Raw genomic sequence first — 27,955 nt, forward strand, 5'->3', positions numbered from 1 at the left:
AATGCCCTATACTCCTCTGGTTTTGAGAATTAAGGGAGAAAGCTCACTGGAAAGCACCAGTTGAAGGCCTGTCACAGAGCACACAGACCCTGAAGTAGATTGCTCTGCCCCTGCTGTTCCCACCCTGCCTCTGCTATCCAAACCCTGCTTTCCCTCAAGGCCTCACTCCAGTCTCTGCCTGCCCAAGCAGCCTGCAGGGGACTTAGGACATGCTGCTCACTGACACCCCTGTTTACCCAAGTGTATTGGCTTAGCTCCCCTTTCATAACACCTGGCAAAACCCCAGTGATGATAGATTACAGACAGCTCTGCAGCAAGCTCTGCCCACATGTTACACACAGCATGTTTCAGTGACACTTACCAAATTGCGGACAATAATCTCTGAACCTGCTTGGACAGAAAGGTGCAAAGGGGTCAGCTTGGAAGCATCCTGGACTCTGGAATTCACATTAGCCTGGACGCTGATCAGGAACAAGACGCTTTCAATATCAGAGTTCTGAACGGCCACGTGAAGAAAATTCCGGCCCTTGTTGTCCACCTAAGGCAGTAAAGCAGGAGCCAAAATATTAGTGGGCTCCCTTGCGAGTGCATCCTGAGCTCCTGCCAGCTGGGCTGACCACTGGAGAGGTCACAGTGTTGTCCTTCCCTTGGTTCCAGGATGTTTCCCCCCAGTACTAATACTAAATGCTTCCTGCATGCCCCTCCCTCCTCAATCTATAGACATAGTTTGTGCACTTGACCACACATGTGGTCTCATTCATGTGGTCAGGGGAAGTGAGCCACTATTCTGATAGAAACTGGCCTGGCATCCTCCAAGAGCTGGGCTTGGAAAGTCAAGAAAGACAATCTGAGGAACAGGGAAACACAGGCACCATGATATTAGCATGCTTGGAAAAAGGCAAAGATGGAAAGTCACTTTGGGAGTCTCCTGCTTTGGGTAAAGTAAGCGTCCTAACACCACCACCACCACACCACCTGAATGCTGAGCAGTCAAAAAAGTCTTCAGTAAGTTTCCTCTTTCGCTGAGTGAGAGGAAAATAATACACAACAGGGAGGTAGGCAGCCAACTGCATGTCAAACTTTGCTCCACTGATGTAAAGCAGGCAAAAGCTCACTCAAATCAAACCACGGAGGAGAGTGTAATTCTAAGAGCTGTCATGTACACTGTGCTCAGCGAGGGGTGAGGGAGACACCAACATGGCACAGACACACCGCACTCCCTCACACATAAACATCCGGAGTGTCACTGTCTCTGCGAAAGATTCTGATCAACAGTAGCAATCTGAAAAACACAAAGACTAAAGCAGTACCAGTTTTGGACTAGATGGAGAGGGAAGTGAGGTGACTATCTTCAATCGTGAACATTTTACACCATCTGGACAAGGGTTAAGATTAACACCTACACTCAGTCCAAAAAATGATAAAGGAAAGTCAAACTCTGAAATACCAAGTTAGGATTTCATTTTGCTCAGGTCCCAAGTTTCCATTTTTGCCTTCATAAATCTTGGGCACTATGCTAATAGCTGAGATTCAAGTGTCTGCAGGACTAATTAAACTAACTCACCCCAGTTGCTACAGATCAACAATTCACCATTCAGTGGCTGGTGAAGAACCACAAAGAACAAGGAGAATGAATGGAAGAAAGCTGCTAAACTGAATGGTAACAATTCCTCTAAAACAAAGTTGCCCCAACATTATACCATAAGCTTTTGAAGTGCAACTTAAATCTTTTTTTGTTGGTTTTTTTTTAAAAAGATTTATTTATTTATTTATACAAGAACTGGGGTACAGACCAGATGTGCAGGAGGGTGAGAGGATTCACCAGACAGAGCAGGGAATAGAACAGGCAGACTGATGAAATACACTGCTGAGGGGAGCAGTGGGCATGACAGGAGAGGGCTGCTGCGCCATGTGGGTCCCTCGCCAGCTGGCCGGGATCAAACCCATGCTGCAGAGGCTGTGGACAGCTTCAGAGCGCTGCGCTCAACCGCCTGCGCCACCAGGGGAGGCCCACAATTTAAATCTTTGAAGACATTTATTACTAGTCAGTTAAACAACCAAGCAAAAGCAAACAATGAGCTCCACTGTACATGCTACACAGTTCCTATTTCCAGGCCTGGCCACTCCCACTTCCTTCTTCATGTGGCACCACCAATGGTTGACAAGAAGGCCAGTCAAATCTCATCTGGCACTGACAGATATCTGAATGGCCACATTTTAATATAAGGGTAGTATGATATTTCAAAATGAATGTCTTTATATAAAAGAGGCCTATTTAGTTGGTGACATTTGTTTAGTCTCTTAATAGGTTCTGTCGTGCTCAGGGCACCATGTAAATTGTTAGGTGTTGGTCACTCACCTGCTCAGCAGCCCCAGATTCTCGTTTTAGAATGGCCTCGGCTGCCTTGTTGTTCTTGTAAGTCATAGCGCAGGCAAAAGGGGTCAGCCCTTGTCTGTCTCGTACATTCAAGTGGATGTCAGGGTGAGAAATCAGCAACTGAATGATGACACTGTGTTGGTTGCTGATAGCCACGTGGACAGGTGTTCTTCCTTCTGCATCCTGTGGGGACAAGGTGCAGGTTTCAATGTCCAAGTGAAATAAAGTTCAGGAAAATTATAAAGAGGGATAATTTTTAAATCACATTTGGTTCTGAGAATCAATACTACCACAGTGTTTGAAAGTGGCTTGTAAAGAGGCCAAACACAGAAATGACAGAAAACCACCCCTCACTATACAACACTCCAGTAATCCTGCAAACACACATTTGGTTTAGAAGATTGGCAATAACCTCACCTCCACATTATACCATTCCTTATCTGGCTACAGGGCAGCATATGTATATATAAATCTTCACAGGCTAGAATGTTGAAAAACAGCAAGGAACAAAAACCCAGGAGTGCTCAACTGAGCTAATGGAACATTTTCCCAAACAGTACTCAGCTTAGGACTAGAACAAGCCGTAAGTGGAAATCTGTAACTAACAGAAATAGAAGGCAAAAAGAACAAAACAAATTTTCCTCATGCTGTAGAAAGGACAAATGCACAAAGAAAAAAATGTCTTAACCTGAAATCATTAAAATTTCTAGGCAGGCTGTATGACTCAGAGAAAGTCAATCTGTCTGTACTGCAGCCCCATTCATGGTAAAAGTGAAGTCTGGGACCGGAAAATTTACAAGGGTTGTTCAATTAGAGATTTCCCTAATTCTTGGATTATCATCTAGCTCCCCAGGAAAGAGACACTTTGCACACCTGTGAGTTTACATTGGCACCAAACTCCAGAAGACACTGTACCGTCTCTTCTAGGCCCCAGGAGGCTGCCAAATGCAAGGGAGTCTGCCCATCTCTGGCCTCTTCCTCTCCTTCTCCATTAGTACCTGGCTGTCTGGGACTATTCACATCGCAGCCACTGAAAAGATGAAAGCAACACAAAGGCAGATTTAACAGTTATGCGACTACCTAGTCTACTGGCATGCTGACAAATGTACAGCAGCAGCTTCACCCAACCCAATAAAAAGTTGCTGCCACTTCCAGGGATAACTGACCTTGGTCTCTCCTCTAATATGGCTGATTAGTCCCCCCACCCCCACCTCGCCATGGTTCCCAACAGATTTTTCTACATTTATCCCAGCCCCACCTCGCCATGGCTCCCAACAAATTTTTCTACATTTATTCTTGAAGGCAACTTAGGGTGACAGGGAATGTTCATGCATTGAAAGTTTCAGAACCACTGCTCTAAAAGTTTCCTGAATAGCCTTGCCTCTCATACACCCTGCACTCTGGGAGCCTATGGAGCCTTTCAGAAGTCAAGCATCTTGGTGGGACTCTACAGAAGCCATCTGGTCTCCACCCCAGCCTCCTGGCTTCACAGTATGAACTGGCCTAATAGGACTTACAGGAGCCCAAATGGCTCCCAAAGCAAGAAAATGGCTTAGTTTTCAGTTTCTCTGAACTAGCACACTAGTCCCCCTCCCCACAAGTGAGTCTGGCCCTTGGCTGTCTTGACTTGACAGAACAGTGATCCTCTGATAATCTGAATAATGAAAGTTATAGGTATGTCAAGGCTGTAGGTAGGTTAAAATTTAGAGCTAGTTTGCAGTAAGTTGAATAAGACTTGAAGAGCTAGGGCCTCCCTGGTGGTGCAAGGTTAAGCACCGCACAATGAAGCTATCCATAGCCTCTGCAGCACGAGTTCGATCCCCGGCCGGCCAGAGAGCAACCCACATGGCGAAGCAGACCTCTCCTGTCTCGCCCACTGCTCCCCTCAGTAGTGTATTTCAGTCTGTCTGCCTGTTCTGTTTCCCACTCTGTCTCTGGTGAATCCTCACCACCCCATCTCTGGCCTGTACCCCAGCTCTTGTATGCATAAATAAATAAATCTTTTTTAAAAAAGTTAAAAAAAAAAGGATTTGAAGAGATACATAGCTTCTTCTTACCTGCGAATAAGAAAGCAGGCGGTGGACTCATTGTTTTCATCAACGGCCCTGTGCAGGAGTGTCTGGAGGCATCCACTAGGTCCGGGACCCCAGCAAGTAGCATCACAACCATGTCTGACCTGAGAGAAAACACAGATTGACACAGAGTACTCACAAATACTGCTAGTGAAGACAAAAATTTTCATTACCATCTCTGAGCTTTATGTACAATTTTTAGATCTATTTTTTCAGGCAAGATGCAACTGATAATTAACTAGTGCCATTTAGCTTTACAAACACTGATTAAAACCTGCTTGGTACGGTCTTCTAAAAGGTCCTATAGGATGGATTTGAGAAATCTAAGTCAGATATGTTCCGTCACTGCCCTCTAAAGCTGTGTTGGAGAAGGCACAGAAAACACGCACATGTACATGCATACGCATGGACTAAGAAGATCTCAATAAATTATACCTGTTATAAACAGGAAATCTCAATAACAACTGAATAAAGTTCCCAGTGCAAAATGCCATAACATGACATTACAGGACATCCAGAAAGCTAATTATCTCCACTTTTGGGTCTGTCTTCTGAACAAAAGACACAAACCTAAGATTTGGGAATTTATCAGTAGAGTAATAATGAGGGCAGTCCACATTAAATTAATCCACCTCATGATAAGCTACCTAAGGAAATGCTCTCTTGCTTCTTGGTAATTTTCTGCCATCATTGTGTTGAACTGCAAGTTTATTAAACATGACTCTGAACTGCCCATTCTTGAACCTATTTGTTACTTGGCAGATCTCTTGCTCCATAAGATTGTTATATAGGACCAAATTCATCTCTGACACATAATATCTCAAAAAGTTGAGCTTGTCTTACCAGAGTTGATGCAATGTCCTCCAGATTATTTGCCAGCGCAAGCCACAGTGGGGGGTTCCCTGACTCATCAGGCACGGACATGTCAGCTCCTCGTGTGCATATGGCATCCACCACAAGCGGAAGCTGATTTCTGATGGCCAGTTGAAGGGCTGTCTCCCCATCCTGAGTCCTGCTAGGACAATTATGCCAAAACCAATGTTTGTAGCTTGAACCAAATGATAAGGAGGCCAGAATTCACTACATCTTTTAAAAAAACTTCATTCACACTCATTAATATTCTTTTGGAGAAGCTTAACCTGTCAACAGCATATGTCCCCTGCCTTTTAGATAGTCAGGGCCTCCATGGTGGTGCAGGGATTAAAGTCTCAGAGCTTTCAAGCTATTGCCAGCCACTGCAGCACGAGTTCAATCCCCGGCCAGGAAGGTGACCCACATGGCGCAGCAGACCTCTCCTGTCTTGTCTGCTGCTCCCCTCAGCCAAGTATCTCATAGATCCACCTGTTCTGCTCCCCACTCTGCCTCTGATGAATCCTCTCATCCCCCGCACCTCTGGCCTACACCCAATACTATGCATAAATTAAAAAAAAAAAAAACCTTAAAAAGGATCATATCAATATATAGTAAAAAAGACAGCAACCAAAACCAAGGGACACCCTACTGAATGGGAGAAAATATTTGCACACATGCAACTGATAAGGGACTGATATCAAAGAGCTTACACAATGCAACAAATACAAAGAACTAGGGGGACTGCACCTGAAGGGAAAAATCAAATAGTGTCCAAAAATAAATGATGGTAAGAAAATTAAAAAAAAAGATTGAAAAGAATAATTCAAAAATACATATACATCCCTGTGTTCACTGCAGCATTATTCACGATAGCCAAGACATGGAAACAACCTAAATGCCCATTAACAGAATACTAGATAAAGGAGTCGTTATATATTTATATATATATATATATGCGCAATGGAATACTACTTAGATATTAAAAGATGAAATTATGACTTCTGCAACAACATGGACAGAATTTAATGGTAAACAAAATGTCAGAAAGTGAAAGACAATTACCAGATGATTTTGCTCACATGTGAAATATAAACAAATAAAGCAAAAGAACTAACAAAACACAACAAAAGTACCTTTTAAACTCTGTGAAAAATATGGTGGCTATCAAAGGGTAAGGGAAAAGGTTTAAAAGGAAAGGGCACAGGGTGTTAATGTGATAGTGTGATGGCGCTAGAACTTTGGTTTTGGTGCAATCAGGCATATACACATATCAAGGTGTGAAGTTGTACTCCCAAAATTTATGTAGTATTGTAAACCAATGGTAAATCAATAAAATTTTACTTAAAAAAGTTGGTCTTAAAATTGTCCTTTTTTTAATGAGATTTGTTGATTATTGAGCACTGGTTTTGAAAGGTTCCATTAAGAGCAAATTATAATTCCCCTTTGGAGCCAATGCTTGTAATCAATTACAACACTGTATTTGTATTTTTTCAGCTATTGTTGCCCTTCCTTTATTTAACAAGCAACAAAAATATCTTTATGAGCAAGGCTATGCTTTTGAACCATCTCAATTAAATGTGGCATGGCTAAAATTTGGATGGTTTCATTTCTAAGTGGAACACAGAGAAGCCGAACAAAGGAAAAGGAGAAAGATAACACTTGCAAGCTGACCACAGTTTTGAGGATACTGCAGGGAAGGGGGATAAAGAGGGGACAAAACAGGGGAGGGAAGAGCACAAGGGACTACGGAGTTAGATCACGGGTGCAATGGTGGTAGAAGAACTACAGAGAACATACCCGAGGAGAGAAAGCAAATACTGTACAGAAGTGAACACAATGTAAGAAAACAAATTTAATAAAAATAAATAAATGTGGCATGGTGCTGCAGCAGAGTGCTGTTTCAGTTTACCTGACATTTATATCCGCCTGGTGCTCCAGGAGAAATAGTGCACTCTTGCTATCCTGCCGCTGCATGGCCATGTGCAGCAAGGTCTGCCCATCAGACATGGTGTCATTGATGCAAGCCCCAGAGCCCAGCAGTTGGGCTGCAATTGTATGCATGCCTAGGAAGCAAACATACTGATTAATGCATGCACAGTATTTCCCATTTCCTCAGCATCTAACTACAACAAATATAGCCTCTCACCTTCTCAGATTTCTGCTGGATATTAAAGACTTAACCCAAACAAAAAGGCTATATACAACTAAATATTTAGCTCCAACCTCTTCACACGTCCCTATCTCACCCCCTCACCCACCGTTGTGATGTCTGCCTGTCTTCGAATGTCAACAGTCTCTGACACAGCCTTACCAGTCCATAATGCAAGGCCCAACACAGTCTGGTCTCGTGAATCCTTGAGGCTGAAGTCCGGAATGATTTGCAAATTATTGGTGGCATGAAGAGCATTAGCTAAATGTTTGAAAAGGAAAAGAACACTTATTTTACCATCCCATGGATCACACTTAAGTGTGACGAGTAAAAACCCATACATCTAATATTTTGGAGCAAAAGTTATGGAGATGAATTTTTTTAAAGCTTAAAATAATCATCACAAAAGGAAAAGAACTCTACAATGAAAACACATTACCTGATTACTGAAAAGAGGATTAAAACAATGTCCTGGCAAATTTTCCCAATACATAACTCCTACCAACATAAAACTCCTGTGAGCAAGAAAAAGGCACAATCCATCTAAAACCCCACTTCCTTCTGCAAGCAGTGCCAAAATAAACACATAAATAAATAAATAATCCAAAGGCTGGCCTAACAAGGATGCAGGAAGTGGAAACCCAAGGGTAACTTTCTGAGGGACAAAGTCTCCCCCACTACTCTCCCTGCCCTCTTTTTTCTAGCTCCTCTTTCCTGGCCCACCTGCTAGGAAGGCTCAGAGGCAGATGAGGAGTGGTGAGTGTGTGAGGACCTGCCACAGTGGCGTTCTCAAAGAAATCAAGGCAAAACTTTGCATGGCTTGGAAAATATCCCAAAGAAAGAAAGAAGTAGAGCCAAAGGTTCTAGCATCTTAACTAATAGGTGAAACGAGCAGGACTCTTTCAGAAAATGAACACAGGGAAACACAGAAGCCAGGAGCCAGAGTAGATACAGATCTAGTTTGTTTTGAAAGAGGATGTTGGTTTAGAAAATTCACCAAAGGAAGAAATATCAACTCTGTAATTTACTACTCAAAACCACTGTACACAAGTGAAGTGATGAGCTATGATTCCCAATCACATACCTTTCTGCTCCAGGATGACAGACACCACATCTGGATGATTATAGGCAATTGCCATGTGCAGCGGTGTCTGCAGGTAAACGCTGTCCATCGAGCTTGTCAGGGACGTAGCCTCCTTTGGCAAGGGTAGAGCTTCCTCTGTCTGCAGGTTTGGGTTGGCACCTTGCTGCAGGAGTTCTGCAGTGAGGTTGGCCAAACCATGCCGACAGGCCGTGTGCAGTGGGGTTTCTCCCTGAACAGAAACAAATGGCCCAAATTGGAGCAGTTTCAGACTGGGGATCCCTTCACGAAGGTATGATCACAGCCAACGTGCTGAAACACAAGTCCCCAGTGCCAGTCACAGCATGTGGCTCTTCCATCACCAGCAGACCTCCGTGACTTCTGTGCTACCCCTTCCAGTCTCCTCTCCTTCCCTTCCCCTGCACATTTTTGATTTCTTCTCTCTTTCCAAACACCCAGGCTTCTCATCCACTTCATTTCCAGTGACCTTCTTTATCACCTTTTTATAATTATTTTGCTAATTATAAAAATTTTATTATTAAATGATAACAATCAACAACGTCCAAAATACACCCATGAAACAGGGAAGAGTGTCACAATCACAGCCTCAGAGCGACGCAGTGCTCAGTTTGGCCCCACTTCTCTTCAATACCCACCAACACACCTGTGCCCTGTTTCATCTCAACCTCACCTTGAACTCTGATCAAATCTTCTCCTACTTTTTCAAATTAATATTATTTTAAATTTTATTACTGGTACTTTTGATCCAATATTCAAAGTACACAAGAATATACATTAAAGAGAAGTACCCTCTCATGCTTTGTCCCTAACACCCAATTCTCTTCCCCATAAAGAAACTATTACTGGTTTCGTGTTTCCAGTGACAGAACAATCACAGGAATCATTGTGTGTCCAAATGTGTCCCACATGATCGTTTCACCCAAACCAATGGGAACAGACTGAACATACTGTTTTGCATCTTTTTTTTCAATTTTACATACTTGTTTATTTTTTCACAATATAGGATTTCTCACCACCAAAGCACCCATAGTCCTCCAGAATAATCCACTGTGCTCTCCTATTTTTCCCCCTCCTCCTCCTCTCCTGAATGCCTTAGACCCTTGGTATGCTTTCTTGCTCTTATCAAAGTTATACATCATCATTTAAAGAACCAAAGAACTCTACAAGGCTTGTTGTGAAAAATAACAAGATCCTGCTACCTATCACCAAAAAAAAAAAAAACAAAACTCCTTTCCCAACTGAGTTTTTATAATCTTCTTATTTCTAAGTAACATGCTTTTATTGCCACCTCTAAATATTCCCTTTTCAGGCATCTCTGAGACCTGCCACAGTGGAAGATAAGGATTTAGCTCTTTCACTCCTCTCTTCCCTCTGTCCCCTCCCCACTGAGCTGTATCAGCATGGTGAGACCCTCACAGGGGTCCTCTTCTGCTCCAGCCCTTCTCCCCACAAATCGTCACTGTGTGCACTTATCTCATCTGTTCCTTTGACTTCCACCTGCAACTCAAAGCAGCAGACCCTCAAATCCATATCTTCATACAGTTTTTGCATCCAATTATCCTATTGCCTGCTAGATACTCCTGCCTGAATGTTTAAAAAGGAATTCAACAATAACAAAATTGAATCTATTCCCCCCATACCAGCTTTTCCTCCTGGTCAGGTTTTCTCTTCATGGACACATCACAACAGTTTTAAAACCTCTCTCATCCTTGCTTTTGGGGACACACTACATATAAGCAGGTATGTCCTACTAATTGTAATTCTGCAATTCCTCTGAAACATGTCCCTCTGGATCCAAATCCAAAATCAGAAGTCAGGCCAAGTCCCTGCTTATCTAGATGATTCCTAACTGGCTCCAACCTGGCCCTCAATGGTATAGCCACCATACCAGCTACTCAAGGCAGAGTTCTCAATTCTAAAATAACTGTACACAGTCAGCTCAAAACCCTTCTATGGAATTCTCTTCCCACGATAAGCCCAAAGACCTTAAACCAGCTTTCTAGACCTTTCTCCAGTATCAATCACACTTCTCATCTTACTTTCAAGTCAGGTCTTCTCTGTATGTCTCTACATTTAGGTTTCACATAGTTTTGCTACGAAGGGTTAAAAGAGACAGAAAAGCTGATAGAAACTGTGTGTTCAAGAGAGAATGTTTTAAGTTGGGAGATAATAAAGCATGTCTGCTTGTAATTAGAAATAAATATTGGGTAAAATTAATGATGCAGGAGAGACAGAAAGGAGGTAGTGGCATACTAAGATGATAAGAGGAATGAGATGCAGAGCCCAGAAAAAGAAGTGTCCTAGTACCTGGATCTTATCATTTGCTATATTATTTATGAGCCACTTAAGCTCTGGAACCTCAAAGTCCTTTACCATGCTGTAAGATATTCAAAGATGTCAAAAATATCTTTTCAACATAGGTCTATCACGAGAATTAAAAGAGAAAATATTCTTAAGGCTCCTAGCATAAAAGTTATAATATAAATATGATCTCAAAGATATGTACATCTTCCCTGTCTAAAAATAAAATAAAAACAATTATCATCTCATATCTAATATCCCAGATATTATAGTTTAAGTACATAAATATATAATTTCTTTTCATCTTAATCACACTCAATGAAATCAATACGAATCCCATTTTAGAGATGAGGAAACTGAAGCTCCAAAAGGTTAAGTAATTTGCCTAAGATCATAAAGGGAAATGAGAATTTGGTGAACCCAAGGCATGTTCAACCCATCTGTGCTTTTAACCATAACACAATACAGTTCAGTTTGTTATCTTGGTGTACAGACTAAATGAGGATGCTCATGGGCTCAGCAAATGTTGAAATGTTATAAAAATTAAGATGCTAGGAGGAGGGCCTCCTTGGTGGTGCAAGGGATAAGACACAACCTATGAAGCTATTCACAGCCACTGCAACACAAGTTCAATCACAGGGAGCTACCCACTTGGCGCATACCAGCAGACCTCTCCTGACTCGCCCGCTGCTCCCCTCAGCAGTGTATTTCAGTCAGTCTGCCTGTTCTGTTCCCCACTTTGTCTCTGGTGAATCCTCTCACCTCCCCCCACACCTCTGGCCTGTACCCCAGTTCTTGTATGCATAAATAATTAAATCTTTAAAAAAAAAAGATGCCTAGGAGGTATTTGTGTACATGTTTACTAGTATTTAATAGATCATGAAGTCCATGGTATATATTTTATTAGGTCCTAACATACAAATACTTAGGAAATGGTTGCTGAATGAACCAATCAATCAATATTTAAGGTTTAAAAAATCTGCTTCACTGATTTTTTTTTTAACCATGTGCATCTATTATTTTTACAAAAATTGAAGAATCTTCTAAACATCACCATCATCTCTTCCCACAGACCAAGACCATTTCCTCCAGCGTCCTGTCTCACTTACCCACTTGTTTCTGTGGTTGACGTGGGCACCATTGGTTGCCAGGAAAAGAGCTGCTGCTTCATTTCCTGTTCCAGCTGCCCTCTGTAGTAAGCAATTTTCTAGGAGGAAATGGGCATATTCACTCTCCATTTGCATAAAAATGAGGTCAAGTTCCACATGGTACCACACCCAACCTTCCCCATCCCCTCCAAGCCCTCACGAAAAGTTGGTACCATTTAAATCACAGACACTCTTTGAATGTGGACAGAGTCTAAGGATGAGCCTGGGCAGAGCAAAAACATTTGGATGTCAGGAGACACTCAGTTTTCTCTGGGTTTGCCACTTGCCGCTGCCCAGGATCAGAGGTAACTCTTATTAGAACTGGCTTAAAACAGTTTCTCAACAGTGGTGCTACTGATGTTATAAGCAAGACAGTCCTTTGTTATGAAGTATCTGTGCTGTACACCTTCCAATATTTAGCAGGACTTTCCCACTAGATGCCAGTAGTACCCCAACCTTGTTATGACAGCCAAAAAATATCTATAATATGTTGGAAATGTCAGGGGTGGAGGTGCCGGGTTTTGCCTTGTTTGAATACCACATGGCTAAGTGACTATTTTGAAACACTGTGACCAGAAGTTCTGTGACCAGACAATGTCCTTAAATACTTCAGCTTTTACTGCTAGGACCTTAAATATATTTGTTCTTTCCTTACAAGTGTTTTGCTTGTAATTACTCTTTTCCAGATGAAAAGCCAACACAGGGGGAAATAAAACAAACACAATTTTTTTTTCTTTTTCTTTCTAAATGGTTTTAGACATAGAGCAGTGTTTCTCCTATTACAGTCCATTTCCTTTTTGTATAAACACAAAATCTCATGACAGCTAAGCTATTTGATAACTCAAACCAAATTAAGCATCAGGACTAAAAACAAAGTAAAGAAATGGGACAAAGTGCTGTATTGTTTTCATACCATTTTTTCCTTTCCCCTCAGAGAAAGTAATTCCTTCTACCCCTTGTTGGGAGTCATTCTATTTGAGAAACTAATAATGTGAGTCCTATTTCACTTTTATGGTCATTCTATTGTGCACAAGACCTAAATTATATAGACCTAAAGATAATTATATTATCTTTTTAAAACAAAGATAATGGGTAACTGCTAAGAGATTAGGAATATGCTGAAAAAACAGCCGACTAAGGTTATTACATGTATAATAAAAAATGGAAAAAGGAAAAGATAATAATCCTGAACTTGTATAAAACTTAAAATATACAAAGTAAGACTGACAGAACAAGAAAAATGGATGAATCTATAATCTCAGAGAAAATTCTAGTATCACTCAGAAACTGACAGGTCAAATAATCTAAAAGTAAGTTAATGAGTACAATTTGAACAGCATAATGAACAAGTTTGATTTAATGGATGTGAACAGAAAATGCTGCATCCCACAATTAAAAAATGCATACTTTCATGCATACACGTCAATCTTTTATAAAAACTGGATCTAACATTCAAATACTAAATAGCAAAGAATGAAAGAACCAATCTCTTAAATGCTATAAGTTTATACGTGATTAAATTATAAATTGGTAAAATTATGGCCAATAACCAATATACGCTTGTAAATTAAAAACAATTTAATAACAATTTCATTTCTAGGGGGTCTCAGTTTAAAAACTTTTAAGAATTCTTCCTGTACTCCCTACAGTATACCACTGTATTTAGATTTAAAGCCACTAGAGGGGTGAATTCATCTGACCTTCATTAAAAGAAGCTTCTTTCATGGAAAAGGCTCTTTCAAGGCTACTTCCCCTAATTAGTGGGCATCTACCCATTACCAGCACTTAATTTATATGGAATTCCTGTCCTTAAAATGTTCCTATATTTTATCTAGTCAGATCAAGGAAATAACCACATTAAATAGTAGTTGTCAAAGTATGATATATGAATTCCAGGGGAAGATTCCTGAGTATTTTTCAGTGGCTCCATGGAGTCAAACTGTTTTCAAAATCATAACAATACTTGATGGTATTTGTTTTTCCACACTGTGTTGACATTTGAACTGGAGAGTCTTAATACCCAGTCAAAAAAAGAGCCAGATTCATGCAAGGCAGTTCTTGATAAGGCAGTAAAAATTACTATTGTCATTAAATCTCAACATTGAGCACATGTATCATTAAAATTCAGTGCAACAAAATAAGAAGTATGCACAAAGCCACATTTTCCAAGAAACAAAGCGCAATAGTTCTCTGGAGAAATAGCACGTGTGCCATAGTGTAAGTTGCAAGTTGAAGCAGTGTTTTTCAAGGAACACCATTTTTACTTAAAAGGAAGGTCAAATAGCAAACTATATTGTAATTCAAATGTATGTGGCAGTTTTTTGAAGATGCATAAATATGTTTCTTTAAGAAAAACAGTATTTTTACCCAATGATAAATTTTGATATTGCAAGTGAAATTTATAATTTTGGAAGACTTATACACAAACTTAAGTTTGACAGCTTTTCAATACTAAAAGACTTTCTGCTATGGTCAGTTGTGATAGAAACAAAAGTAATTCTAAAATAAACAAACATTTGGAAGATTTACAAGGGAATTTTGAGTTTGAAAAGTCTGAAGCTCACTGCATTAAATAAATGGAAGTGTTTTAATTTAAAGAATTTAGCTTGGAGTCTGCATAAATTTTTTGAAGCATAAGAGTAAAAAAATAAGTAGGCCTTTCATTGTCAAAATTAGGTACAAAGTAATTCTTATAATAGTAGGACACTTATTTCTAAATTTTTGGTAAAAGCATTGACATAGTATTTCAATAACCTGTGGACTTGAGCATTATCTCTTAGGGATCTGTGTTTTACCTGTTACTGTATCAGGTGCATTCGTGTTGCTGCCACGCTGAATAAGTCTGGCTGCAAAGCTATTTTCATCAAATGAAGTCCCATTTACCACAGGGAGGTCTTCAAAAGGGTTTACCGACTGGTCGGAAGACACAGTAATGTACTGCACTGCAAGCCACAGAGCAGTGCTGCCCTCATGGTCTTTCAGTTCTAAATCTAATCTGAAATAAGGAAGCAGTGTGAGTAACAAATATAATCACCTTCGGACACTCAGCCATAAACAGTCTCATTCTTTCTCTTTGTACTTTTTGAATGACAATTTTTTAAGTTTAATTATTAAAAATTATAACACCAAAAGACATTTAAAAAAATTACTTTTCACTCACAATCCCACCCTCACAACTGCTTTTTCATTTCTCCATGTCTCTCTACGTACTGTTTACACTGCAACAACTGATTGAACACGTATTCATTCCTGGCCGTAATGGACAAGTGTAAGGGAGTCCTGTAAGATGAAAAAAAAAAAAAAAAAAGAGATGTCAATTCAGGACAGGCCCAATTCAGGACTATTCATAGCAGGAGGCCTCCAGACCCCTAGGCAGAAGATCACGTAAAAGAAAAGTCTACAATTGTACAACAGTATCCTTTTCTACTAAGGCACACAGTTTTCTAAATCCATTACCAAGTAACAAAGAATGAAAATGGATTTGCTTACGTATTAGCATTTGTTTAGTGGCCAAAAGGACAGGAATCAGTGAAGAAATGTAAAATGCTCTCCAGTTAAATACTCTCCCTTAATGAATGTGTACATATTATTTTTAAAACAAGTTTCTACCACAGATACTCATATTTCCCCTGCTTATCCTCCACAACTCTGAAAATAATTTTTTTCCTTCTTCAATAATTCTCTGCATTAACCTGTCTTCAGTAGTTTTTTTTTTTTTTTAAGATTTATTTATTTATGCATCCACGTACTGGGGTATAGGCCAGGGATGCCTGTGAGAGATGCCTGGTGAGAGAATTCACCAGAGACAGAGTGGGGAGCAGTACAGGCAGACTGACTGAAATACAATGCTGCGGGGAGCAGACGGCAAGATAGGAAAGGTTTGCTGTGCCATGTGGGTAGCTCCCTGGCCAGGCAGGGATCAAACTTATGCTCATGCTGCAGAGGCTGTAGGTAGCTTTACAGTGCTGTGCTTAACCCCTTGCACCATCAGGCAGGCCCCCTTCACTGGTTATTTAGCTCTCAAGTTCTCAAGTACCCTACTGCCACTTCAGCCCCGCTCCCCCACACCCCCTTGCAGATGAGGTGGATACCTTTTTTAAACAAAAGAAAAAAACAAGGATGCAGTTACTTCTGGGAATTAAGGTAATTACTATATGATATTGAGAGTTCATGGAGATCCATTGTATTAAAGTACTCTATCCATCACACAGTTCTGACAACTTCACAGACCTCTTAGTTTTTGAGAACTTTCAAAGGTTTAAAATATTGTGTTGAGGTGCTATGATGAAATGTGGGTTCCACCTGTTACTGATTCAGGTGATTTAACTCCCCTTTATTACCTCCCACACTCTATCCCCAAACAAGTGACCCTATCTTACATTCCTAACCAATTGGAATCTTCAATTAAAAATTTCTGGGAAGGGCAAAAGGAACACAATAACCACTGACAAATACACAAAAGGTGTTGCTATGGAATAAGATGCCAAGCTCTGCACATAGAGTTGTCTTTTAAAGTGCGAATATTTATAAGAAGGTAGAATTGGTAATACAGAGAGCTTTCCAACACCTTTCCAGACCTCACAGAAATAAAAGATTGCCTTGAGATAGTGTTCTTGTCTTCAAAATTTCTAAGTAACTTTAATAAAGGTGCTAGAAGATTTGTTTGGAAGAGTTGAACCAGACAACTACTCCGAAGATAAAAATCCAAAGACCTCCATTACCCAAGATGGAAATGGCTTTCCTAAATGCCTTTTAGGTAAAAACCTTTGCATAACAGATCAGCTTATGACTTAAAAAATCAGACTGAATAATGTCACACAAAAGGAAATGAAGTCCCTGTCTGCCAGTTATGTGCCACCATAAAATAACCTTCTGGATTATTCTGCACTCCAACTTACCTGCCTTTGCTGTCCTGCATGTTGGGGTTGGCACCAGCCTGCAGGAGGGCCTCTGCAATTTGTGCCATCTCAGACATCACATCTGCTGAGTGTTTCTTTGAACTGTACAATGCCACAAGGTGCAACGGTGTCTCCTGGGCACCCACAGTGGCAGCATTGACAAGGGCCCCATTCTTGATGAGGAAAGTGGAAGAGAAGAGATCTCCTTGAAAAGAAATAGAAGAATGTGGTCACAGATGGCAAAACCCAGGGCAAACTATTCAGGTCTATGATTAATCACAAAGGCACTGGTCAATAACTGCAGACAAACAATGAGGGATAAGTAAATGTGTTTGAAGTGGAACCTCTTGGGACTTCTATAAGTGAAAACTCACCACTGAAATCATGGAGTTACATATCTAATTCAAAAGACGTCATTCAATTTCTAGTTACCTGTCATCTGTCCTGTTCTCTCACCTCACTATCACTTCACAACTTAATACCAGACTTCTAGTCTTCAAAGGTTTCTTCTAGTCAACTCTCAAAAAGGGTTACAAGATTCCTTCTAAGCACAATTTCCCTCTTTCATTTCTTTTCTTTCTTTCTTTTTAATATTTAAAGAGCAGGTTTATTGGGGAAAGGGACAGAAGAGTAAAAAAGACACTTGCATAGACACAAGCGGACAGGAAGAGCTGCCCTGAAAGGGACAGATTTGCTGAGAAAGGCCTGCATGGTTGCAGGGGGAGGCCCTGAGGAGAGCTGCCTCTGCTGAGGGAGGTCAGTGAAGAGAAGTCCCGACATAGTACAGGTCATGGGCAGGCAGGAAGGCCACTGCCCTGTGGAGGGAGAGAATGGTGAAAGGAAGCATCTGCAGTCACAGATGGGCAGAAAGATTGCTGCCCGCTTTCTCATTTCTTGACCAACGTCTGCATCTAACTCTTACCTCATATCTACTATACCTGAATATAATTTCCTGTTCAGAGTAAGATCATGTCTGATTTGTTCTTTTCATTTTCTCAATCTCACTACATATAAACACAACAGTCTTAGTAAAAAGTTTGGAAGAGAATATTTGAACAAAAATCTGTATCTGCTACTATTTACAAAAAATTCACATGGTAGGGCCTCCCTGGTGATACAAGGATTAAGACACAACCTATAAAGCTATCCGCAGCCAATGCAGCATGAGTTCGATTTCCAGCCAGCCAGGGAGCAACCCACATGGCGCAGCAGACCTCTCCTGACTCGCCCGCTGCTCCCCTCAGCAGTGTATTTCAGTCAATCTGCCTGTAATGTCCCCCACTCTGTCTCTGGTGAATCCCTTCAACCCCCACACACCTCTGGCTTGTACCCCAGCTTTTGTATTCATAAATAAATCTTTAAAAAAAATTCACATGGTAAATTAACTGTCAAAAAAAAGAAAATCTTCTAAGTCCCTTCTGTTGCCTTATACTAATTAGAATATTACATTAGAATGTTATAGATAGAAGCGTCTACCTAGGACTATTTACAAATACCAAACTAAGACTGAATAATGTACATAAAATCTAACAATTTCAATAGTTCAATCTACCATCTTTGACTATTCAGTACTCCTTATGAGGGGGAAAAAACCCTCCCTGGACATCATCACAAAAAGTCAAGAATTAAGTTTATGAACAAATATTAAAGGTATACAATTCCGAAAATACTTCGTCAAATAACGGTTAAAAAAAAAAAAAAAAAGGTGACTCTAGATTGTTTCTGTGAATACATGGCTAAATTCAGAAGCCAGCAATCTTATAAGAGGCAATTTACATTTAAAACACTTAGGGGGGGCCTCCCCGGTGGCGCAGCGGTTGAGCGCTGGGTTGCGAAGCTGCCCGCGGCCTCTGCGGCGCCGGTTCGATCCCCGGCTGCTCCCCGGCCACCGGAGGAGGATCCCACATGGTGCGCAGACCTCTCCTGCCACCCGCTGCTCCCCTCAGAAGTGTACTTCAGCCCTTCTGCCTGCTCTGCTCCCCGCTCTGGCTCTGGTGAATTCTCTCACCCTCCCACGCTTCTGACTGTACCCAGTGCATGTATAAACAAAAACAAACAAATATAATAAATAAATAAATAAAAACATGCCTCTATTTAAAAAAAAAAAAATAAATAAATAAAACACTTGGGGGGCCTCCCCGGTGGCTCAGCGGTTGAGCGCTGGGTTGCAAAGCTGCCCGCAGCCTCTGCAGCGCCGGTTCGATCCCCGGCTGCTCCCTGGCCACTGGAGAAGGGTCCCACATGGTGCGCAGACCTCCCCTGCCACATCCGCTGCTCCCCTCAGCAGTGTACTTCGTCAGTCTGCCTGTTCTGCTCCCCACTCTGGCTCTGGTGAATTCTCTCTCACTCCCGTGCTTCTAACTGTACCCAGTACTTGTATAAATAAATAAATCTTTAAAACAAAAACCAAAGTAACATAAGATAATAAATTATTTTTTAAAGATTTATTTTTATTTATGCATAGATGAACTGGGTTGTAGGCCAGAGGTGCAGGGGGTGAGAGGAATCACCAGAGACAGAGTGAGGAGCAGAACAGGCAAATCTACAGAAATACACTGCTAAGGGACACAGCGTGCAAGACAGGAGAGGTCTGCTATACCATATATGGGTGAGCTCCCTGGCCAGGGATCTAACTCAGGCCAAAGTGGTGACAGCGTGATAGTGCTGAGACTTAACCCATATGACACCAGGGAAGCCCCCTAGATAATAAATTATGAACAGAGAAATCATCCAGACATAAATGCACAGAGTATGCTGTGAGTGGGAGCAGTTGCTTCTTTCAGTGGCCTCCAGGTGGCACCACATTAGTTGACACCAGGAAGTTGTAAATCAAACTCAGGCCGCAAGTGTAACTTTGGTGAGTGTGCCAAAGAACATATCCAAGCTATCCCTAGAGCTCATGTAGTTTCTAAAGGTACTTTTGCAAATCTGGTCTCCATTTCACCAAGGTCCATAGGAAAAATTTCTTACAAGTTACATCATTCCTCAGTTGGAAAACTCTCAGCTGATTTTTCCCTTTCTTACATAGTTATTTATAAAAGGTGGTTTTCTTTTATATCTTGCAATGTCATTTCATCTTCAAGTATACTTCTATATCTGAACATCTAGAATGAAGATAACTTCAGGAATTATTATCTATAATCCTATACTCATTTTCATCTTCAGTAAAACTTCAGAATTACCTGGTTTTCAATGCTTCTCCTCTACTCTAACTTTCTTACCAAGGGAAGATCTTGCTAAAGATGTGAGTTCTGGAAATGAGGTGGCTAGGCAACCATAGGCTCCTTAAATGCTGACTGGTCCATGTCTGATTTACTTTTGTATTCACCACTGTCTTTTTTTTTTTTTTTTTTTAAGATTTATGTATGTATGCATTTATTTACTTGTTTATTTGTTTATTTATTTATGCAAAGAAGCAATGGGGTATAGGCCAGAGGTGTGGGGCAGGGGATGAAAAAGATCCACCAGAGAGAGAGAGTGGGGAGCAGAACAGGCAGATCTAATGAAATACACTGCTGAAGGGAGCAGCGGGCGAGACAGGAGAGGTCTGCTATGCTGTGTGAGTTAGCTGCCTGGCCGGGATGGAATTCAGGCAGCAGTGGTGATAGTGCTAAGACTTAACCCCTACGCCACTAGGGAGACCCTCACCACTGTCTTAATTAAAAAAACACCAAAGAAATGTTTGGGAAGAAAATAGATTGACTGATTGAGGTTCCCTTTTAGCAGAATGGTTCTAATTCCAGTCAATTATATCTTTAGGTGACTTAAGACTTCTCCAACAGGTCTCCTGTGAGATATTTCATTCTTCTGTCCCAAATTTTTTCTTGGGGGGAGGCAAGAGGAAGAAAGGTGCAATTATTACCAACACCATGTGCAAAGAACCAAAACTTGGATTTCTTTACAATAAAAAAAAGAGGTAGAGAGTTCTGTAAGCCACAAGTAACATGGGGATAGCAGGGGTCTAGGCTGGGTCAGGCCTTTGCTACCCATATAAGTAGTATACCCATATACATAGGGATTCTCAGTAGGATTCTTAAGAGTAGTATGAACAAACCCCTCTGTGATTCAGCAGAAGAAAGAATATGTAAAAGTAATACAGTCACAAAAGAATAAAATACCCTAGAGAAAGCCACAATCTGGAAATGAAAGGGAATTTTATAATTATTAGGGCAAAATGAAAAGTCTGATATATGTGTTTTTACTACTGTTAAGTCTAACATCTATTCCAAATTAATAAACAGACAATAAAGTTAAAACAAGGTAATGAAAAATGTATGATATACTACACATGTGGAAACTAAATTGGGCAATAATGGATACAGAAATAACGATACAGGAAAACCTATCAATAGTTGGGTTCAACAGAAGGCCTAATAAAAATTTTCTTTATATCTTAAGCCCTTTTATAAGAATTACAGCTTTTAGATTAGATTTATTTTACTAATAAGAGCCAGATTTATACACATGTATGTATATACATATATACTCTACATAGTTATTTAAGAATTATTAGAAATTGAAAATTGATGTTTTACACTAAAAGAAAGGGAACCCTGGTACATGATCTAGAGGAAAAATAATTGATACCAAAAGAGCAGAACAAAGGATAATAGAAAATGCCCAAAAAGCTCCATTCAGTTTCTGTCAATTAAAAAAAAAAACAGGGGGCCTCCTCCCTGGTGGCACAAGGGTTAAGACGCAACCTATGAAGCTATCCAAGGCCACTGCAGCAGGAGTTCGATTCCCGGCCATGAAGCAACCCCCACGGTGCAGCAGACGTCTCCTGACTCACCCGCTGCTCCCCTCAGGAGTGTATTTCAGTCAATCTGCCTATTCTATCCCCCACTCTGTCTCTGGTGAATCCTCTCACACATACCCCCCACACCTGTACCCCAGCTCTTGTATGAATAAATAATCTTTAAAAACACAACAACAACAACTTTGAATACATTTTAGAAAAGTTTCCATCAAAACCAGTTAAAATAAAAACTATCTGGGGCTTAAAAATTTCAGTAACTGGGGCCTCCCTGGTGGCACAGGGGTTAAAGTCTCAGAGTTACCAAGCTGTCTCCAGCCACTGTGGCCTGAGTTTGATTTCCAGCCAGCGAGTGAATCCACATGGCAAAGCAGATCTCTCCTATCTCATCCGCTGCTCCCCTCAGCAATGTATTTCAGTCAATCTGCCTGTTCTGCTCCCCACTCTGTCTCTAGTGAATCCTCTTACCCCCAACACCTCTGGCCTATACCCCAGGTTCTTGTATGCATAAATAATAAAATAAAAAAAATTTTCAGTAACTTCTGCACCTCATTCACTGACACATGTAAATGAGGTATTATTATATATAATAGTGCCCACATAAAAATATTCCTAACACAACAGTTAACAGAGAAAAAATACACATGTAATTTTTCTTTCAATGCAGTTTCCTTACAAAAGCTTTATTCAAACCACCACCAATAACATTATTATTTAATTAATACAAACTATCTCATGCTGTTCCAGTTGGTGGCATCATTTGCAAATTTACTATAAATAATTAGACAGGAACATCTTATTTAAGAAATCCACTCACTGATGTTATTAACAAAAACAAGAACCAGATTTTTTTATAAAAGCAGGTATTCATTCTTGTCCAGATTCAGATCATCAGAGTTGGCACCCCTATGGCCATAAAATACACTACCTGTGGACTTGCTCATACACACTGGCTGCCTACTTCACTTTTCCTACATTGATTAGTACATCATTACTAGGATGATCACTATTTACCAAGATTCTAACATGTGTCCAGAACCAGACCTAAATCTCATAAAGATCTTCACTCCTATTATAAGTTTAGTTGTTAAATTTTAAATATATTATAAATCATTTGGTCAGGCCAACAGATTGACAGTTTAAGTTGGAGAAGGAAAAATGAAAACAATTCTTGAGAAATTGGAACTGGTAATGACATTCCAACTCAGGAATAAGAGCAGAGCCTTGGCCGACCCTAACTCTTAGATCTCACAGTATTAAGAATGCTACTAACTTTGTTTCTCATTCTCCCAACAACCAGTAGCAGAAGTGATTCCCACTTTACAGATGAGACTTGGAGTAATTAAGTAACTCGCCAAAGGTCACAGACTATGTGGCTGAGCCAGGATTTAGACCTCAGTAGATCCCAGCTCCCATGCCAGTGCTCTGTCCACTACCCCATGCTACATTCTCCTAAGTTAACAACAATCAAGTTTATCAGATCCACAATGTAATCCATAGGCTTGCAGGCATCTGGTAACTCAAGAGTGGAAGATTAAATCGTCTGGAAATAAGCATCAAAAATGCAAAAAAGTTCTTGGCAATTCTTGTAACTAAGCAATCACCAAAATATTTAATAACTTGTCAAAGATGTTTGTTCATCAAATACAAGAATTTAACTCCCTACGAAGAAGGAAACATAATTCTGAGATTGTTTTTTTTTTTTTTAGTAACAAGTGTATTTGTTTCCAAAATAAACACTGCAGACACTAAACAGTATGGGAAAGAATAATTCCCTACGTGGTGGAAACTTTCCCCACTCAACACACACCCAGTGCTAAGTACCCAGCAGCTTTGCGCAGTGCAAAGTGGTACTTGGGAAAAATGCATCTGCTATTGACACTGACATCTCTAAGGGTTTCCCACCCAATGATGAACAAAATTTTCCTCTCCATCAGCCAGCAAGCTTAACACTCTAACACATGGCTCAGAAGGATATCTATATTAAAACTTTTGCCCAAAAAGGACAAAGCCACAGCTATAAGAGGATCACATTTGAAATAACTACACCCTACCAAGTAAGAGCAACCCTATGAATAGCGAAGTGTAGCAGAGACAATAAAAATACTTAAGTGAGGGTAAATATACATAATTAAGATGTGAGGAAACCAGTATATTCTTTGATATCCACATGTGAACAACAAAGTAGTCATGGCCAAGTACTTTGAGTAAGCCATCTATCTCTCTATAAAATTAAGGTTTTGACATTTCTGAGAGCTTCATTCCATACTAGAGCTCTACCTCTATGTAGATTTTCAGTCAAAATGACAACTGCAAAGCAGAATCAGGAAGGATCCATTTGGGACTTAAAAATTAATAGGGCCGTGGGAAAAACAAAAGACATACTTTTTCCCTTGAAAATTTAATCCATTAAGATAAAAGTATCTTGATCTTTATTCTATCACTTCCATATTCTTCCCACCATTGGTGACAGTAGCTACAATTTCAAGTAACTTTTCCAGAACAAAATGGAATGTACAGGTTTGCCATGATAGATGTATGCTCTGACTTCTCCAAGACTATGTTGAAACAGTGGTGGTTTGATACTTTCCCTCTTATAGTAATTGATACAAGTCTTCCTAGCACAATTTCTGAAGAAAATCATATTGAATAAGCAAACACATCAATTGCTTACAAGAAAAAGATACTTCTTCTGAAAGTATCATCTTTCTAGTTTTTCATTTTCTTTTTTTTTTTTAATGATTTATTTATTTGTGCATACAAGAGCTGGAGTGTAGGTCAGAGGTGCAGGGCATGACAGGATTCACCAGAGACAGTGGGGAGCAGAACAGTCAGATCTGCTGAAATACACTGCTGAGGGGAGTAGCGGGCAAGCCAGGAGAGGTCTGCTGCGCCATATCGGTTGCTCCTGCTGACAGGGGATCAAACTTGTGCTACAGTGGCTGGCGATAGCTTGATAGTGCTGTCTTTAACCCCTGTGTCACCAGGTAGGCCCTTTTCTTGTTTTTCCTCTTGGGCTCTGTTGATTCTCTGAAGTTTACTGATATGGTGTAGGCAACAGCTCTTCAGTTCCTCCTCTGACCCAATGATCACAAATTCTCAATCATGTAGCCCATGAATACAGGCTCAAGAAGTCTTTGAAAATGTGTGGAACAGGGTCAGAAAGTCCTTAAAACTTACTTGGGCAAAAGTAAAACTGCCTGCAAAGAAAAATATAAAACATACTTTTTCCTACCTCTCTGGATTCCTTTATGTAACAAGCTCCAGCCATTCTTGTCTACCATATCCACATCAGCTCTGTGACTAACCAATGTGGAGGCAATACTCTCTAGTCGTCGTGAAAGGGCTAGATCTAAAGCAAGATCTCCATTATGATCCACTTCATTCAGCTTCCCAGGGAGCTGTACAGATAAGTTTGTAAATTAGCACCCAGCATAAAGAAAATATGACTCATTATAATATTTCCCATGTTGGCCTTTAAATACCACCTCTTATACAAATGACAAATTTTAATGCTATAACACTGTACCCCATATTCAACTGAATTCACAAACATCCCTTAGGCCTCTTCAGGGCACATGCCTTTCAGGGAGCACAGATATGACAAGAAGCACAGAGCAAAAAATACCATGGAAGACAATGCCAGGACCAAGGGGAAAGTGCTGCTGGAAAACAAGGGCCAGAGCAGAGGTTCAGAGAGTCTGAGGAGAAATAGCTAACATTATTGTGAAAGACCATGGCTGAACTACACTATTTCTCCTAGCAATTAATTATCTCCCCCACATATGGGACACCAAGGATATAACATACTACACTCCTGTGTGTTAGAGCAACTGCATTTCTTAAGGCAGTGTGGTAGGCAAAGTAACAGCCCCCAAAGATGTCCACCTTGATTTTAGAATGGTGTTGCCCACAGTCAACTACAAAACTGTAAGAGAACAAAATTTTTTGTTGTTTTAAGTTAGTAATTCTGTGGCAATTTTTCACAACAGCAAAAGAAATTTAAAACAGATTTTGGTTCCTGGAAATTGGGTACTGCTGTAACAACTACCTAAAAATGTGGAAGGAGCTTTAGAATGGGGCAAATGGGCAGAGGCTGGAAGCATTCTGAGGAACATGACAGATAAAGCCCAGATTGCCTCAAACAAACTGTTAGTGGAATAAATGTACAATTAAAGACTGCCAGTGATGGTTCAGAAGGAAGTGAAGAACACTACAGAGAAAATCAAGCAAGACAAAGCTTTGGAAAAAGATATGAAAAATGGAAATAACAACAGACAGTACCTGTGAATCCATTTCAATTAGATAAAGGAAGACCACATCTTCTCTCTCCACTTTGATAGCTTTATGCAGTGGGTACTCAGTCTTAGATTTGATCATTTTATATAGCAACTGAGCACTCATGCTGCTGAAGTCCTCCTTTCGTAAATCATCCTAAGGATAAAGTGGAAGGCAAAACAGATTCAACATAACAATAACAACAACTGATATTTATTAAGCACTTACAATGTGTCAGGTCCTACTTTAACATTTCCCAACTCATTTAGTCCTCATGAAAACCCTATAAAGGAGATACTAAATACATTATGATCTTCACTTTAGAGATGAAAAAAGTATAGTATAAAGAGGTAAAATAACTGGGCCAAGAGGTCTATCTTCTTACCCTCTGTTCTTTTTTTTTCACCCTCTGCTCTTAACCACAGACCACTGTGCCTTCAGTGAGAAAAACACAAGCAAAACCAACACCCAGCAAGGTCATCCCATGCTCTGTGAGGAGCCATTCACATGAGAAGAGAATTCTTTACCCCCCAACCTTACAAAATGACTATTATAGGTTAATAGAAACTTCTACAAAAAATTCAACTGATTCACAGTTGGTCTCTACTATTGCAGCTCTCTCTATGTATTTTTACCTATTTTAGAAAGGTTACCTATTTTAGAAAGGTTACCATTCTTTATGAATGTTTCAATTTTTAAAAGTTCTATTTTAAAATTTAGTTCTTGAGGCCTCCCTGGTGGCATAAAGGGTTGAAATGCAGCACTGTGAGGCTATCCAGCAGCCACTGCAGGTGACCCACATTGCTCAGCAGACCTCTGCTGTTAAGTGTGCTGCTTCCCTCAGCAGTCCATTTCAGTTGGTCTGCCTGTTCTGCTCCCCACTGTCTCTGATGAGTCTTTCCCCGCCCCCCACCCCGCATCTCAGGCCTGCACCCTAGCTCTTGTATGCATAAATAAATCTTTAAAAATAATAATAAAATTTAGTTCTTTTAGATGATTTTTCATCACTCTGTTGTAGAAGCTTATTTATAAAACAGCACTCATCATGATTTAAAATGAGAAAGAAATGCAAAAACTACTTTGTTAGGAAGAAAACTACCTCAGAAGAGCAAATCTAAATTTAATAACAGTTTCTTCACTGATGGAGAAAGCAAGGAAAGCCATGATGGTGTTGCCAAGTATTATGGGCCTCCTGGCCCTACAGTAGCACCTGCCCCCATGGCTCACTCATAGCTTCTGCAGAGGGAGGGTGAAGGCAGGTGTGCCTTCACTCGATGTCTGTTTCTTGAGCTGAGCGACCTTCTGCTCCTCCACTTAGAAATCATGATACTCTGGAACTTTTAGGGTCAGAAAGAATCTCATAGATCTAAAATGAACTGCTAGCCTTCAGTTTTGTAATATGAGGTAACTAGGGGCCACAGAGAAAATTGGTATGATGAAAGCAAATTCCCAACCCTCAGGTCTTCTGACTTCCAACGAAGATTTTTGTCCACACCCCTCAATCTCTGACTCACCCAATGACTTGCAATAATTTCTGCACAGTAGTTCATCAGTGTGCTGGCATTCAGTTCCTCTGCAGTCTGATAGAAGCGAATACAGTTCCTGACATTCACCAGGGACATCACACCCTTCTCACATCTACAACAGAATATTAATGATGAACAGTATTATTAGAACAAATATATCTAAATGAATAAGCCAAATCAGTAATCTATGTACTGGCTGGCTATGTCCAATAACAGTAAATAAGGTTAAATAAAGTAATTATGAACAAATTATAGCTGAGTTCCCACATTTTAAAAGTACTAGATATTATATTGCTCATTTGGGTCAGAATCAAAATAACATGTTACTAAGCATAATCCCCAACTGCTTTAAAAAGTAATCACATGAAGCTTATTGATCATATACATAGGCAATTGGTAAAATCAAATACACATGGATCAAATTCAGTCCTTTGATATCTACTTATATGGGGCACATTTGTAGTTCCCACAGCATAACTCTATCATGCAACCAACA

General features: G+C 40.2%; 1 protein-coding gene across 2 annotated transcripts in view; it reads right to left on the reverse strand.

Annotated features, from left to right (window-relative positions):
• ANKFY1 (ankyrin repeat and FYVE domain containing 1) overlaps positions 1–27,955 on the reverse strand; it is a 72,046-nt gene that overhangs the window by 13,235 nt on the left and 30,856 nt on the right. For both annotated transcript variants that reach the window (XM_037495151.2, XM_037495150.2), the window contains 15 exons: positions 27,448–27,571; positions 25,940–26,089; positions 24,891–25,056; positions 16,900–17,104; positions 15,212–15,280; positions 14,797–14,996; positions 11,963–12,060; positions 8,535–8,763; positions 7,613–7,711; positions 7,211–7,364; positions 5,293–5,461; positions 4,435–4,553; positions 3,251–3,407; positions 2,360–2,560; positions 362–538 (listed from right to left, as the gene is read on the reverse strand). In XM_037495151.2, the coding sequence (XP_037351048.1) occupies positions 362–538; positions 2,360–2,560; positions 3,251–3,407; positions 4,435–4,553; positions 5,293–5,461; positions 7,211–7,364; positions 7,613–7,711; positions 8,535–8,763; positions 11,963–12,060; positions 14,797–14,996; positions 15,212–15,280; positions 16,900–17,104; positions 24,891–25,056; positions 25,940–26,089; positions 27,448–27,555 (2,301 nt within the window). In that variant the 5' untranslated portion in view covers positions 27,556–27,571. The remainder of the gene's footprint in view (positions 1–361; positions 539–2,359; positions 2,561–3,250; positions 3,408–4,434; positions 4,554–5,292; positions 5,462–7,210; positions 7,365–7,612; positions 7,712–8,534; positions 8,764–11,962; positions 12,061–14,796; positions 14,997–15,211; positions 15,281–16,899; positions 17,105–24,890; positions 25,057–25,939; positions 26,090–27,447; positions 27,572–27,955) is intronic.

Source organism: Talpa occidentalis, unplaced genomic scaffold (genome assembly GCF_014898055.3).
Source record: "Talpa occidentalis isolate TD23 unplaced genomic scaffold, MPIMG_talOcc4v2.1 talOcc4.7, whole genome shotgun sequence".
Classification (NCBI taxonomy): Eukaryota; Metazoa; Chordata; class Mammalia; order Eulipotyphla; family Talpidae; genus Talpa; species Talpa occidentalis.